General features: G+C 47.6%; 1 protein-coding gene across 6 annotated transcripts in view; it reads right to left on the reverse strand.

The window, feature by feature from the left end:
• LOC143368939 (dystrophin, isoforms A/C/F/G/H) overlaps window positions 1-13,739 on the reverse strand; it is a 338,640-nt gene that overhangs the window by 266,688 nt on the left and 58,213 nt on the right. For all 6 annotated transcript variants that reach the window (XM_076812178.1, XM_076812183.1, XM_076812184.1 and 3 more), the window contains one exon: window positions 5,000-5,220. In XM_076812178.1, the coding sequence (XP_076668293.1) occupies window positions 5,000-5,220 (221 nt within the window). The remainder of the gene's footprint in view (window positions 1-4,999; window positions 5,221-13,739) is intronic.

Raw genomic sequence — 13,739 nt, forward strand, 5'->3', positions numbered from 1 at the left:
TAAAGCTGGCCATCGTTTGACCGTGATGGAACGGAAACGGAAAGAAGTCATCGATCAGGAGCAAAGAGGGAGCGAACAGGATAGGGCCGAATCGAGTATTTAGAGCCGGAAATTAGCTGGGAGTGTCTGCCCGTAAGTGGCCGCCTCTGTATCCTAATATCAGCCAAAAGGCCGTTCCAGCCAGACACGAACGTCGCAGCAAAAACATCGCCCATTCGCGCGCCATTGTCTTCCATAAAGAGATTATCGCGTACAGCTGCGCGACACGTGCCACACCGCGGACACGCGTTTCAATCCGGGCCACAGTTTTTCTTTATAAAAGTGTGTGATTAAATGTCACCTGTACAGCGCATAATCACCGTTCCATTCAAACGCACTGCAAGTGAATAAAGGTGGCTGAATAACAGCCCAATCGAACGATTCGCTGCTATATTTATCTCCACGCAACCAGCGAAAAGTGGTGAAACGATTACAGGCGTCCTCGAATGTGGGGTAACGGAATCAGGAAGCGGATGCTCCAGAAAAGCCAATGTTTCTCCGAGTCGCGAGCTAGTAACTTTCGGGAAGGTCGATAAATTGTGGAAGAGATAAGCCGGGATGCTACAGGAAATTAAGGTCTCGCTAGGTTCGACGTCCCTCCCCAAAGTCACTGGCTTCCGACTCTGAGCCACTGTCCTTCCTCCCTCGGCTTTCACCTTAGCCCTCCCGGCCGACATAAAGCCAGCCTGATTAAGTGCATGTTGTCGAGGAACGATCATATCTCTCATGTGGTTTTCTTCGCGGTGGGCTCTTTCCACCCCGGCCGCCTCTGAAAGGGCTCGAGCCGCGGAGGGGAAAAGCCCGATGAAAATGAAAGGCCTAGACGACCCCCTGGTCCCAGAGGGGCCACGCCAAGGAGGGTGGAAAGAATATATATTCGGGTAAGAAAATATCCCAGCGAGAGTCCTCGTATATATGCCACGAGACTTTTCACGCGACAGTAACTTTGATATCTGACCCGCTGAAATATGGCGGGCATAATGATTATCGTTGCGTATCTGTCGTTTTTTGCGGCGCTGTTGTAGGCGAGGCATTTTTAAACACGTGCACTCTTTCTTCCTGAGGGAACCCTGTCGGACTAACTGAGATCGAATATCCTCTTCCGAATCAAGCCGCGGCAATTTAATTAAAAATATCGAGAGGCAAACGATAACCAGGACTCGGTCTGACCTATATCGCGCCTCTTCTACTTCTTCCATCCGTGACACTCAAAAATAAACGAGCTGCTTAATTTGGAATATGAAACGCCGCCCCGCCGAATCAATACGGTTCGGTCGATGATGAAAGATGGATAGGAGCCGGTTTAGCCATCAGCCTTTGAATAGATCGCGGGCGAATTCCTCGAGAAAGAATTTCGGAACACCTCCGAGAGGATCGATGTAACGAAGGCGCGCGAGATGCTCTCACCGATGGAGGGCATTAAAAGATCAATCTGGAATCCCGAGATTATAAACACGGCTACGGAGAATATTGGCACGCACGATATTAAATTCTTCTATAAAATTGAACCAAGAAGCGATCTGCCTTCTATCTTCCGCACCCGTCGCTCTTCGATCTTCAACCTCCCGGCTGCACACGAGAGCTTTCCAATTTGTGGCTCCTTGTTTTGCACTTGCTCCTCGAATCGTTGGCCGGGAGAAAAAGAATCCACGCGTCCTCGCGCCATGGTACAGCTACCGAGCCAACGACAGGTCGCGAAAATGAGGTCCGCGAGGGGAAGGACAAACTTAATATCAAAGGACACGTGGATGGCTGCATTCTGCGAACGCACGCATACCTTGGACGCCGAATAGGAAAACATTTCGCTGCAGCAGCCAACAAGAATCTAATAAGCTGGATACCGTGGCCGACTCAAAGGAAAATGGAGTACGAAATAGTTCCTACAGCCGGGAGACACGGCAACGAGAGGCTTTTGTGCATAGCACGAGCTACGGAGAGACGACGCGGTGCGGGGTCTTGAAAGGTGACGCTCGATGCAGATGGAACAGACGAATTTTCCTCCTGCGAAAGTGTACAGCGCGCCTGTCTTATTCTTATGCGGGCATGGGAAGCGTCGTGTGAGGAATAGTTCTAAGTCACGGTTTTCTAGTTTTTTCTTTTTTCTTCTTAGGACTTGGGTGCGTTAGTAATTCTACAGGTAGCACGTACATAAAACGCGGCCCCAAGATGAGGGCAAAATAGAATTTCATTGGCAACTCGATTCCTGCTCGAGTCTCGTTACCTCGAAACCTCTCATCGCTTTATGCAAACAGCACAATACTTGTCAGCAGAGACAGCACAGCCGGAAATGGAAGGAGGGAGATATCTGTTATGACGTCGCTCTGACTGGCTCCAGCCTGACTCTGTTGACTCGGCAAATAGGAAAAGCGTACGATACACCGTATGATGATAAAGCTCATCTGAGCAAGATAATTGGCGAACTTTTATCTGGGGTACCTAAGCGAGTGGGTTGACTTGGAAATGAAACGTTTACTTTCACAGGAAGTCACTTTAAAATACGCTCGCAGGAAGCGCACTGAACCGGATTTAACATCGATATTTGTCAAGACATCGAAATTCCTTTGCTGCAAAGGAATTTTCTGAGTTCGCAGCTTACAGAAGGGGACACTTTGATCACACTTTCCTTTGAAAGTTGGGATTACTTCGGACACTTGGAAATCCTAAGGTAGCTACACTTGAGAAAGCAAACGAATTAAATGCATACCATTGCTTTAACAGATGAGAAAATGATCAAAGTAACATCCCGCCGAACGCGTAAAGATCCGAAGGTCCACCAGCCTTAAATGTGCAGGCGCAGAGCGAGATTTGTCTCATGCGCACAGTTAAAAAGGGCTTGATGAAACGGTACCACGGTTCGTTGCACAAAGGCTCATCCTGAAGGAACGTTCGAGAAGGATGTAATACCGACGAAGTTACGCGGTGAATACAAGGTACACGGAAACGATAACCCTGCGCGTGTTGCTTTAACACATTTTCAACCTGCAGACAATATTGCTCCACACGACCACGTATCAATAAAAACCAAGACGCAAGTGTACCCATTTTCTTCCGAGCGCAATACGCCCGAGTGAAACGCCCGCGGATTGAAATTTCACCTTCTCGACGTAGATAAATCCCGAAAATAGTTCCGCGCGAGTAAATAACAAAGGATATCCAGGGAAGTGAAGGCCGAGAAATGTTTCGACTGTTTACATGCAAAAAGAAGCTCCGCGATGAGTATACGCCCCGCGCAAATAGAGCCCCGAGAAGCTGCAAGTAGTACAACCGCGCAATAAAGCCGACAGCGCGCGTTACTCGCGTAACAAGATGTAACGCGAGCACAACTTTTATAACGGCGAGGAAGGAATTCCTTCGAAGGCGCATTTTAAAGTGAAACACCGAGTGTTGCGGGGAAAAAAACGTATTCCCGCTTCGGATGGAGAGCTGTGCTGTAGAAACCGACACGTGTGAGTTCCGCCCTAGCCTCCCCTTCTCGGTAAGAACGTTTCGGTTCGTGTACGGGATGAATGAAGATCAGGATGGCGCGAAGGCCGAGAAACGGGCGAGTAACTCGATAAAATTGACCGAGTTATACGGCTGCATGAGCGAGCGGTTCGCTCTCCTCTCGTGTCCTCTCCAGCGCCTCTTTCCGCGCTGTCCACCGCTGTCACACAAATCTAATGCCCCTGATAACCGAAAACCCGTGCCGACCACGGCGGAATATTCTGTCAGACTCGCCCCCGGCTTCTTCCGAGTTTTCTCCAGCCGACGTACTCCAAAGATCCGCGCGGCTGACTAGATAAGTCAATCGTGAAACGTCGTGGCAGGGAATCCCTGACGCTGCGGATACGGACGCGATTCGCTCGAAACAAGTGCCCCCGTCTAGTGGAACGATTTGTATGATAAATAGTATTTATTTTCTCCTTCTTCGTAACATATGGCGCGCTGGAGTGGTGTTCGTGATTATTCGAAGAGGAGCATGTTTTATGTTAACAATTAGCGCGCGAAGGAAGTGAAGCAAGATTTCTTCAAGCTTTGGTAGAAGATTCTAAGAATTCTATTTTTCAATGGATACTTTGTAGGATTATTTCTCTTTTTTTATCGAACAGCGAATATCGAAGGGGAATTAATTTCGGCGACACGCTGGGTAATCCAGTTCGACCGTCCCTCCCACTTGGAGGAGCATACAGGGCGCGTTGCCCCTTAATTCCAGGAGCAGATTGCCCGACGCCACGGCGTGTGAATTTAAATGCCCTCCACGAGCGCGCAGCTCCGCGAACTAAATTCAAGTTCTCGAGGCGCACGTCAGATCGAATTCTAAGGGGAAAAGGTGTTACATTCCTGGAACGGCATTATGAATACGGAGGGGACACCATGGGCAGGCCGGCCTCGTCGAGGAAATTTAGAGGCAGCTCGTACGCGGAATGCCGCTTAACGCGTTTTTCGTATCCCTCACACCCTCCGGCACGTCCCCCCGTTACGTTGCCATATTCCTAGTCAGTCTCTTTTCCACGTCCGCGTAATTTATGAGCTTTAATTAGCCAAGACGCCCGAGGGCACGCCAGGTTTTCATTGCCGCAACCCCCAGTCCCCCCGATCGCTATTACCAATTGGTCGTTGTCGTCCTTCGCTGCCAGAAGACGAGCAACTTTTACGTCGTACTTCATCGACGGCGACGTTGGAGCCAACGTCGTGCCTTCGCTTCGGGGGAACTGGTTTAATAGCGATCGTTATTCTTTGCACGTTATCGCTTCGAACCTGCAGGACGAGTCACTGACCCTTCGGGGATTCAGCCTGTTGCTCCGCGCGATGCGAAATGGTGTCGTATTGCGGGGAAAATATTGGAAAATTTCGGGATCCTTTGTGGAAAAAAATATCTCGAATGCCTTTGACGATAGAGAATACTTGTGTACAGATGACTCGAGAAGATTTAGAACCTGTATTCTCTAGCCAGAGGAAACGAAAGCGGAGGAAGTCTTACCTGTAGCACCGATTTGTCAAAGCCCGCCACGAGAGCGGAAGGCGAGGAGAAAGGTGAAGGTGAAGCCGAAGACGAGGAGCTTGAGACCGAAGGGCTACTAGTGGTGACGGAGGTCGTGGGGGTCGAGGGTGTCGAGGGGGCAGGCGAAGGTGCCAACCCCCGAAGGCCCCCTGCAGTTGCACCCGCCGCTCCCGGTGCAGCACCTGCACTCCTTTCGGCTTCTGCAACAGAAAACGAACGTTTATATTAGATACCTGTATTAAATCTTAAAAATTCAGAATGTCTAGCGCCGGCATTTCAACAAACAAACCTAAGAGCAATGTAGCTTCTCTTTCGCACGGGACGCGAGGAGGGATCCAACTCGAGGAAGATAGGAGAGTAAACTGAATTTGAGAACGCCACGGCAAAGATATCGAGATGCCAGGCCGTGGTCTACGTGTGAATTATACGCGGTAGGCGCATTAAAAACCGTCGTGACCTATTTGAACGGTGGGACAGAAAAGCTGGATAGGGAAGCGCGAGGGAACTTGTAATTTTCCGGTCGGTCGGCAACATTGTACTCTTCCTCACGCACGGCGATAGATAATAAAAGCGGAGGAGGGTGGTCCGACTGAAAGAAGTCGGGACGCAACGGTTTCGGAGCACGTACCGCGGCCAAGCAACGCGGTCAATTCATTGAATGGAAGAGTAACTTTCATAGTTTATAAGTTTACCCTCCGTCCAGCCCGCTCCTCGAATCGAGTTGGACGGGTGGAAGCGTGGGTAGAAGAGGAACGCGAGGCGAGATCGCGCCGGATCTCCACCGAGAAGTATCCTCGAAGATGCGCTTAATATGCTCGACTTTAATGTAATTGAAAACTTTCCTAGACTCTCCTCTCGTGGTGGTCGATTTGCAACGTCCCTCGAAAAGTCGAAAGCCCCCTCGCGCGAGAACTCCATAAATTACTGTCCACGATAATTGAAACAGTGAGAATATTCTTCTTCCCGCCGTCCTTCGCGCTTTCCGCGGGAACACTAGGGATATAATGTTTCGACCGTCCAATTAGTAACGATCCTCGATCGTGCCTGGCGTTCACCCTGATTTATTATCCGCCGCGACGTATTCGACCGCTGCTAAGAATTTCGGTGCACGTTTCATCAAAGCAACCGTATTCCTGCGGCACGGGATACGACGGAAATGGTATTAAACCGGGGCAAGAATAAAGTCGGAAAGGAAACCAGTACTCCCCCTGATCCTGGTTTAGTACCCCCTTGTTTCACTACCAGAAATTCTCAGGGTAAGTCTTCCGAGTTTACGGTCCTCATATCTGGCTACGTGTTTGGATGGATTAATCTCGTTAACGTTTAATTAACTCTAATGCTGTTGTAACGAGATCCACCTGCTATACACTTGTATAACTATTACACACTGTTCCTCGTAGTAAAGTATTCACGTGGGGCATGAAATATTCTTCCGTTACTAGACACGGCAAGCTACAGGATGCTTCCTACATATTCACGCCGTTACCAACTTATTTCTTTAAAGAAACCGATGCAACAGATTCTTACAAAACCCAAATTAGAACCTCGGACAGCAAAGTGTGAGAACCAGCAACAATGTAAAAACGTAAACTTGCAAACAGCGATGGCTATACGATAACTTTTTCGAGCATAAATCAATATAAATACGTCTCCGTCGACACTGGCATTTCAACATCCAGCAAGAAATGCCAGAGTACAGAGAACAGCCCGCGAGCAGTCCTGGGTGCGGTTGATGCACGAAATACGTCTCCAGAGATCGTAACTTATGCTGGAAGCCCCCCAGAATCCAGTTTTACGGAAGCCATTATATTTTTATTCCCGGGGTTTTGCGTTCTCGACAGTGCCAGGGCCGAGACATTATCTTAACAACCGGCGCTGGCTCGTTTTATTGCTGAATTTCGTTACACCCGCCCTCGTAGCCCAGCAACAGGGACGAGCTACGGGGCAGGGGCGGTGACAGAAACTCGTTTGCCTCGCATAATTACTCATGAGCCGCGGAACTTTCACGGACGAAGAAATATTTCTTGGGGCCCCCACCTCGCCGAATATACATATATAGATATATATCTTAATGCATTCGCCCATCTCCGTGGGAGGAACGCTGTCTTTGCGACAGGACATTCTCCTCGGCGGTGCTGTCGACTAGGTTAATCGAGACAGAAAATAGTCGCACTAACCTCCGAAGTTCTGGCTAAACGAAGCCCGAATTTATCTTAGCGGACTGAATTTCTCCGTGGAAGTCAAATATTTGCAGAGATCCCCGTGCGCGTAAATTATTTAAATTTACGGCCAACTTTCAGGACACCTGCCAGGGATATTTTAGATTGCAGGGAAGGCAGCAGTGTGGGGAAGCGTTCTCGGAGGAAAGAAAACCTAGTGCAGGATTAATAAATAAAATAGTTGGAATCTAAACGAACGGTGGCTCTGTAAACGAGGTATTGCGTAATTTGAGTGGAAGTCTGATTACTACAGAAACCATCTGCATTTCCAGGTAGACACTATAACTCTGCGTGCAGTTGTAAAAAGCGAAAGACAGTGCGTCGATTCAGAGACAATTTGCTCCTACAGGTGTCAGTTGATGTTATTCTTGATGTAGAGGCTGAACAGTTAAATTAACATAGGTAATCAATGTCACACGATCCGTACAAGGCGACACGAAAGTTTGCGATACACTGTATATCCGTGTCTGCACGAGCGCACCTGTATTCCAGCCGGATGGAACAAAGTGCGACAGGTAAGACGCAGGACTTGCCTCGATGTGCTAGCAAAGTTCCGTCATAAGTTGGCGCAGCTACTAAGTCCTCCTCCCATTCTGGAGCTGGATAGTCTCCGAACTAGTCGGGCAACTTGAGTTACACGCTAAATACATAATAACAATGCTCCCATAAACCTCCTCCCTGCTCCATCCCGCCCCTATATCCCGTTAGATTATGCTAATCAAGAAGGAAATCCCTTCGGTAGGCAGAAACAGAACGCACGAGGCCCCGCTTAAAATTCACCTCACCTTTTATTCTTTAAGGGCTTTAGAGGCTGTCGCGGAGTCATACGTGACTCGTGTTGCAAGGTAATTTTTCTCAAGGAACGCTGGTAGGAAAGACACGAATTCGCGTGCACGATAAAATACTGTGGGGGGGGGGGGGTGGAGTAATGGCGGGGTATTTCGGTGGAATATGTTCAAGGTTCGAAGGAAGGAAAAGTTTAGGATGTTGAACGAGAGTTTCGAGTTGTAGGAGATATATCGTGGAACGCGCATCTTTCTCCTTTAATTTGGAATCCGTAACGCGGAGTCTGGTCCCGGGAATGCCAGCGAAAGCGAGGGTGCTCCGTGAAGAGGACATTCGTAACACTTGTCGCCGCAGCAGCTGCCAAGAGGGAGTTATTGCTCTCGTAACAACGGCAACAGGGGTGGAACTTTTCCAACGGCGTACACCGTCGACGGGAGTCGCACGCTTGCCCAACGGTGGTCTTTGAAAACGCGTCAGCTCTTTGTCAAAGCTAACAAGAAGCGTCGAGGCCCGCCGTCGCTCGCCCTAACTGAGTGCTTGTCGCACCAGGAATCCATCTTTTCGCCGCGGTCTCTCGTAAATACAAACTCCTTATCCGACTTGCAGCGGCCACGAATCGATCAAAGGGAGCGCGTGGGATACGGTGCTCCGAGCATCGTGGAATCCAAACGAAGCGCAATCAAGAGACAGTTTTTGGAAAAACCCTGAGATTACCGAATCTCAATGACGGCTGATTCGATTAAGTTTTGAATGGTCTTAATGGATAGCTTGGGTTTGATTTACATCAGAAAAGTGTCTTCGTTTTGTTCCTACGTGCCTTATGAGCTGAGATATTCCAATGTAAAGTTGCAATTTGCCGAATTTTATCATAAGAGATTTTTCTCCATCGTCAAGTGTGGGCAAGAGTGTGTCTCTCAGGCACGTCGTTCATTGGATGAAGGTTTCGGCCCATCGCGTAACAAATTGTTGTTCAAAATACTTGGCGCTGCGAAACCGAAAAAAATGTTAATTGTCTTGGTTAATAAATAAAACAAGACAAGACACCACTGAGACAAGAAAGAAAAAGATTTTAATGCAATGTATACACATTTATTCAGTTTAGCAACACCAATTCGGAGAGCAGCGCCAAGTATTTTGAATAAAATATTTATTCGTATAAAAATATATCTGCTTAATATTATTTAATACATTTTTTTCTTTGTATAAATAGCCATTGTGATAATTGGCGCAATTTTGGTATATCATTATTTTTGTAAAGTTAAATATAGCACATTAATAAATTTATATTAATTTACGACAATGTTTTTAAATAAGATTCTTTTTGATCGGATTATGTACTTGGCGCTCTTTTTTGTACCTTTTTTTTTTCAAAAAAGGTAATTTCGTGGGGATCAATTACAACGGTAGCGCGCAAAATCCGCGGGCAAACAAAACCCAACGTTTCCTCCAGTTTTTAACCACACCCGAGCGAGCGGAACTAATCCCACATCCACGCTTTCGAAACTCGCACCCCGGCGGCGTGCTCCTCGGTCGCAAGAACCGCGTAACGCCCCTCTCGAACTAATTAGACAGCCAGGAACTATCGGGGAAAGCGACGGAAGTACGATATGGAGCGTCTCGAAGCTGCCGCGACAAGAGACCGGCGGCGCATTCCGCGACAAACAACCGGCCGCGAACAATGCTTCTAGCCGCGCCATTTGTACGAGAACAGGGGAGAAAGAGGGCGCGCGATTTATTCCACGTACGGTGGAAGACGAGCCCGTCGGCTACGAAGAGAAAGCGGCAGAGAGGGAAAGCCAGGCACAGAAATCCCTTGTTAGCGGCGGGGGTGGGTCCGTCGAGACAAGTGCCGCGGGCGGCTCGCGGTGAAAAATAGGACGAATTTGCAGCGAGAAACATCAATTCTCCGTGGCAGCAGTTTTATTCCGTCGAGACGGCGGCAAGGGTGCTTGGAACCCGCTTTCTGCTGAAAAATAGGAAAGCCGCGCTGTGAGCTTAGCCTGGACGTTCGTTCGTCTGTCCGACTGTCTAGTGGGGGGATAAGTGATGCGACAGTGTACGAACGGGAATCCGAAGGAACGAGGCGCCACGGCAAGAAGGAGTCACCAGCGGGTCGCCCCTGGAACGAGGGCAACGCGGTAGTTAAGGGAGACAGGGATGGCCAGTGAATGAGAGTGATAGATTGCGCGACGCCATTCTCTGACACTCTTCCACCAAAAGAGCAACCCGCCCCCATTGTACTCTGCGAGCCGGAACCCAACCGTTGGACAATCTAGACTTCCGTTCCGCTAAACACGACCATCCTCGCGCATCCCCGCCGTTTGTTTCCTTCCGAGCACTTTATATTCGGCTTTCAGGCTGGGTTAAAGCGAGTAGCGCCCTGTCACCCTTGATCGTGTTAATCGGTGGAGGACCGTGATGGGCAGCTGTCGTGAATTAAATGCCAGTTGTGGGAGGTGTCGATGAATTGATTTGTCGACTTGGGCAACATGAAGTGAGATCACTGGCTTGTGTCTGTAGAATTTTAACTTGGAAACTGAAATCTGCTTGATTCTCAAGCACAGTGTTGTCTCGTTATAAGTCCGGGTCCCTTGTTTCGTTAGAAGTACATTTCTATTCGCACCACTTCTTTTGTAGTAGGACTTACAACGAGACAAAACTGTAGTCGCTATTAAACAGAAATTCGAGTAAAAGTTCCACGATAGGAATCTACTGCTGTTATAATCCAGATTTTGGGTCTTTCATAAAACCGACACGGGACAAGTATTTTCAAGACTCGAAGAATAATCTCTGAAGAAACAGCCACATTTCAAGAAGCGACGAAATGACACGGCCGGTATAATTAATAATGGAAAGCAGGATCCATGATAAAATGGTAGTCTCGTCGATGGAGCGGAAAGTGAAACGTGCACCGACAAACGGCAGCTATTACAGGGCCATTAGCGAATCAGAATAATTAGGGGAGACGCGTTTCGTCTGTCGCGAATACGAGACGAAGCGCATAAATCGTGGCCGGCGAAAAGCGTATCCGCGGTCGTAGCCAGCTCAGCCAGACAAATCGTTGTCAATAAAACAAATAGATGGCCTCCGCCGATACGAATGTAAATGAATCGATAAAATCTTGACGAATGAGACACGAGCCGGCAGGATTAAAAGATTTCCACGGATGAACCGGCGGGAAGCACATTTTTTTCCCTCGCAGCAACCCCTGCCCGCCAAACTGACCCGGTGAATTAAAATAAACCGCCGGCTCCTATGAAGAATACTAACTTCACGGAAGCTTAAAACTCTGGCTTCCTGTTAATACCTACTCCCCGTTCCAGCGTGATCCCCAACCGAGCTGCCTCGCAACGCGCTGCGAGAAAATTTCACAGCGGATTCTCCTTCGCGATCATCTCGATTCGTTTTACATCCGACTCTCTACGAAATGTAAATCACCTCTGCGTGAAAGGACGATGAACGTGTAAGCTGCAGGAAAATGTGAATACCGACGAACCGGTATAGTTATACCTAAAATTCCTGTGATACACTTTTACGATACAGATGAAAGAGTGACCCAAGAAATCGCCTCTTTTTGGTCCCACGACTTTAGAACTAAATATTATGCCAAACAATATCTTATGATGAGACATCAATCACGCGAAATTTTCAAGTGGAGGTGACAATTATTAGTTTTTCACATATGGGAGGTCAAAGAAGTGAAAATTCCTTTAGCCATCGAATTCGTCAGTCCGATAATTTAAACAATTATTCCCAGGGGTGCTTGCTAATTGATGTCTTATCATAAGGTACCGTTTGGCATAAAATTCAGTTCCAAAATCGTGGGACCAAAAAGAGGCGAAAAGGGGCCTCATTTTTGAGTGACTCTTTACTCGGTAGTAGCTGCTGATTAGTATTTCTCCCCGTGAATAAGGGTGACGAATGATACGAATCTACCAAAGAATGCATAGCGTGAACGGAACTCGTTAACTATTCCATCGAAAGCGAGAAAAGGAGAAAGGGAGAAAAGGGAGCGTGTTTTTCCTCCCCCATGGAAGCATCACGGCAAAGGACGAATTAATCTGGCTTCACGCAGGGCGAGGCGGCCCTTTCGCCCCGCGTTTTCGATGTAATTGAATCTCTCGTCTTTGCCAAGGCAATTGTTCCGTCCTTCCCACCCCCGTGCCGAGAATTTCAGGGCTGCTCTCTTACCGCGAGAAATTAATCTTCTCTTCCGCAGAAGCGATCCCACTACTAAAACGTAAGGGGTGTGGCAAAAAAACAGAACTAACAAACACTTTCCAAGCTCGATTGAAAATAATTCCCTCAACGAGCTTCTTTCGATGCTCGCGCGATCATCGTGTAATGCACGAGGTTGGCAGCTTCAGGAACAATCGACCATTTTCGGTAGAAAATATAAATTTACTTAAGTTACCGGTGCAGTGTTTCATTTTTGAAGAAGCTACGAGGGTGGGATTACGAGGCTTACAGCACAACCCTCGTGGAAACTATATAAACTTTCTAGCTTCCAAATTTATTTAATTAATTGCACCATTTCCTTTTCCACACTTTTATAAATTGAGCCGTTTATTTTGAAAGTGACCCAAGTCCGTTTATATTTAAAAATTTTGTATATATAAATTTGTAATACTAACTTCAAGTTGTACATGTTACTACACTCAACAAAAAAACAATTGACAAATGGACTCAAGCCACTTTCAAAATGAACAGCTCAATTAGTGCTCCTAGAAAATGATCATCAAGAACTGAAGCAGTATTATAGATTTCTATAGTACCCACTCATTAAGGATACTCCGAAAAAGGAGCTGCGTATTACAGGTAAGGATATAGATCGTATTAAGAAATTACGATTACCTTTCCAGAATAGAGGAGAAAGATGGTGCCACGCTACCCGACCAAACTCCATTAAGCCTTATCATATTAGGATAATAGGATTGCCTTTATTACAATGTCCTTGAACCAGGATTTCTGTTTATCAGCGCAAGACACTCCCTTCTCGTTCTTCTGGATACTTTGCCCGCGAGAACGGTCGCAGAGGCAACGGGAGGCGAACGGAACGGGGGGAGAGAAAAATTACTTTCGCGGCAAGACGTGACGGAAATGCCGGAGCAAAGATTGCAAAATTACGGGGCGTATTTAAATATTGCGGAGCACCGTCGGAGGAAAGTTTATCGGCCGGGAGGGCCTCGCCTCGAACGACAGGCGACGCCGTAGCAACTTTTAACGTGAAAGATGCCACGTGTAGCTCGAAATTACCAGGGTTTAATGAATCCTGGCGTCATTTGAAACGCCGTGAAAAGTTTGACAAAGTACAAGCACAGGAGCGAAGTAGAGGAGGAACCCCAAAAAAGACATAAAAACCAGGGTGGAAGGAAACGTGGCGCCTTAAAGTTTCTTGCTGAAAAAAAAAAATTGAAAATGCTGATACCTTCGCGAGCTGCGGGGAGAAAATTATTTTTTCTTATATTCCGAGGGATATAGCGGGTGCTACAGAATTTTAACGCATTCTCCTGCGGCCTCGCTCCTCCTTGGGAAATCCGTCAAAAAGCGCGAGGAGTCACGAGACACGTTGCCGCTCCTAATACATCTTCCAGCCGTGTTTCATAAACGTTAAAAGAAAATGAGGAACGTTCAGGGGCGGCGTACGGGAGAGTAAAAGGCGGCAAGCAGAACTCCTTCATCTTGCTCGTCGACAAAGAATATAAATCATATGC

The sequence above is a fragment of the Andrena cerasifolii genome, chromosome 5, assembly GCF_050908995.1.
Source record: "Andrena cerasifolii isolate SP2316 chromosome 5, iyAndCera1_principal, whole genome shotgun sequence".
In the NCBI taxonomy this organism is placed as follows: Eukaryota; Metazoa; Arthropoda; class Insecta; order Hymenoptera; family Andrenidae; genus Andrena; species Andrena cerasifolii.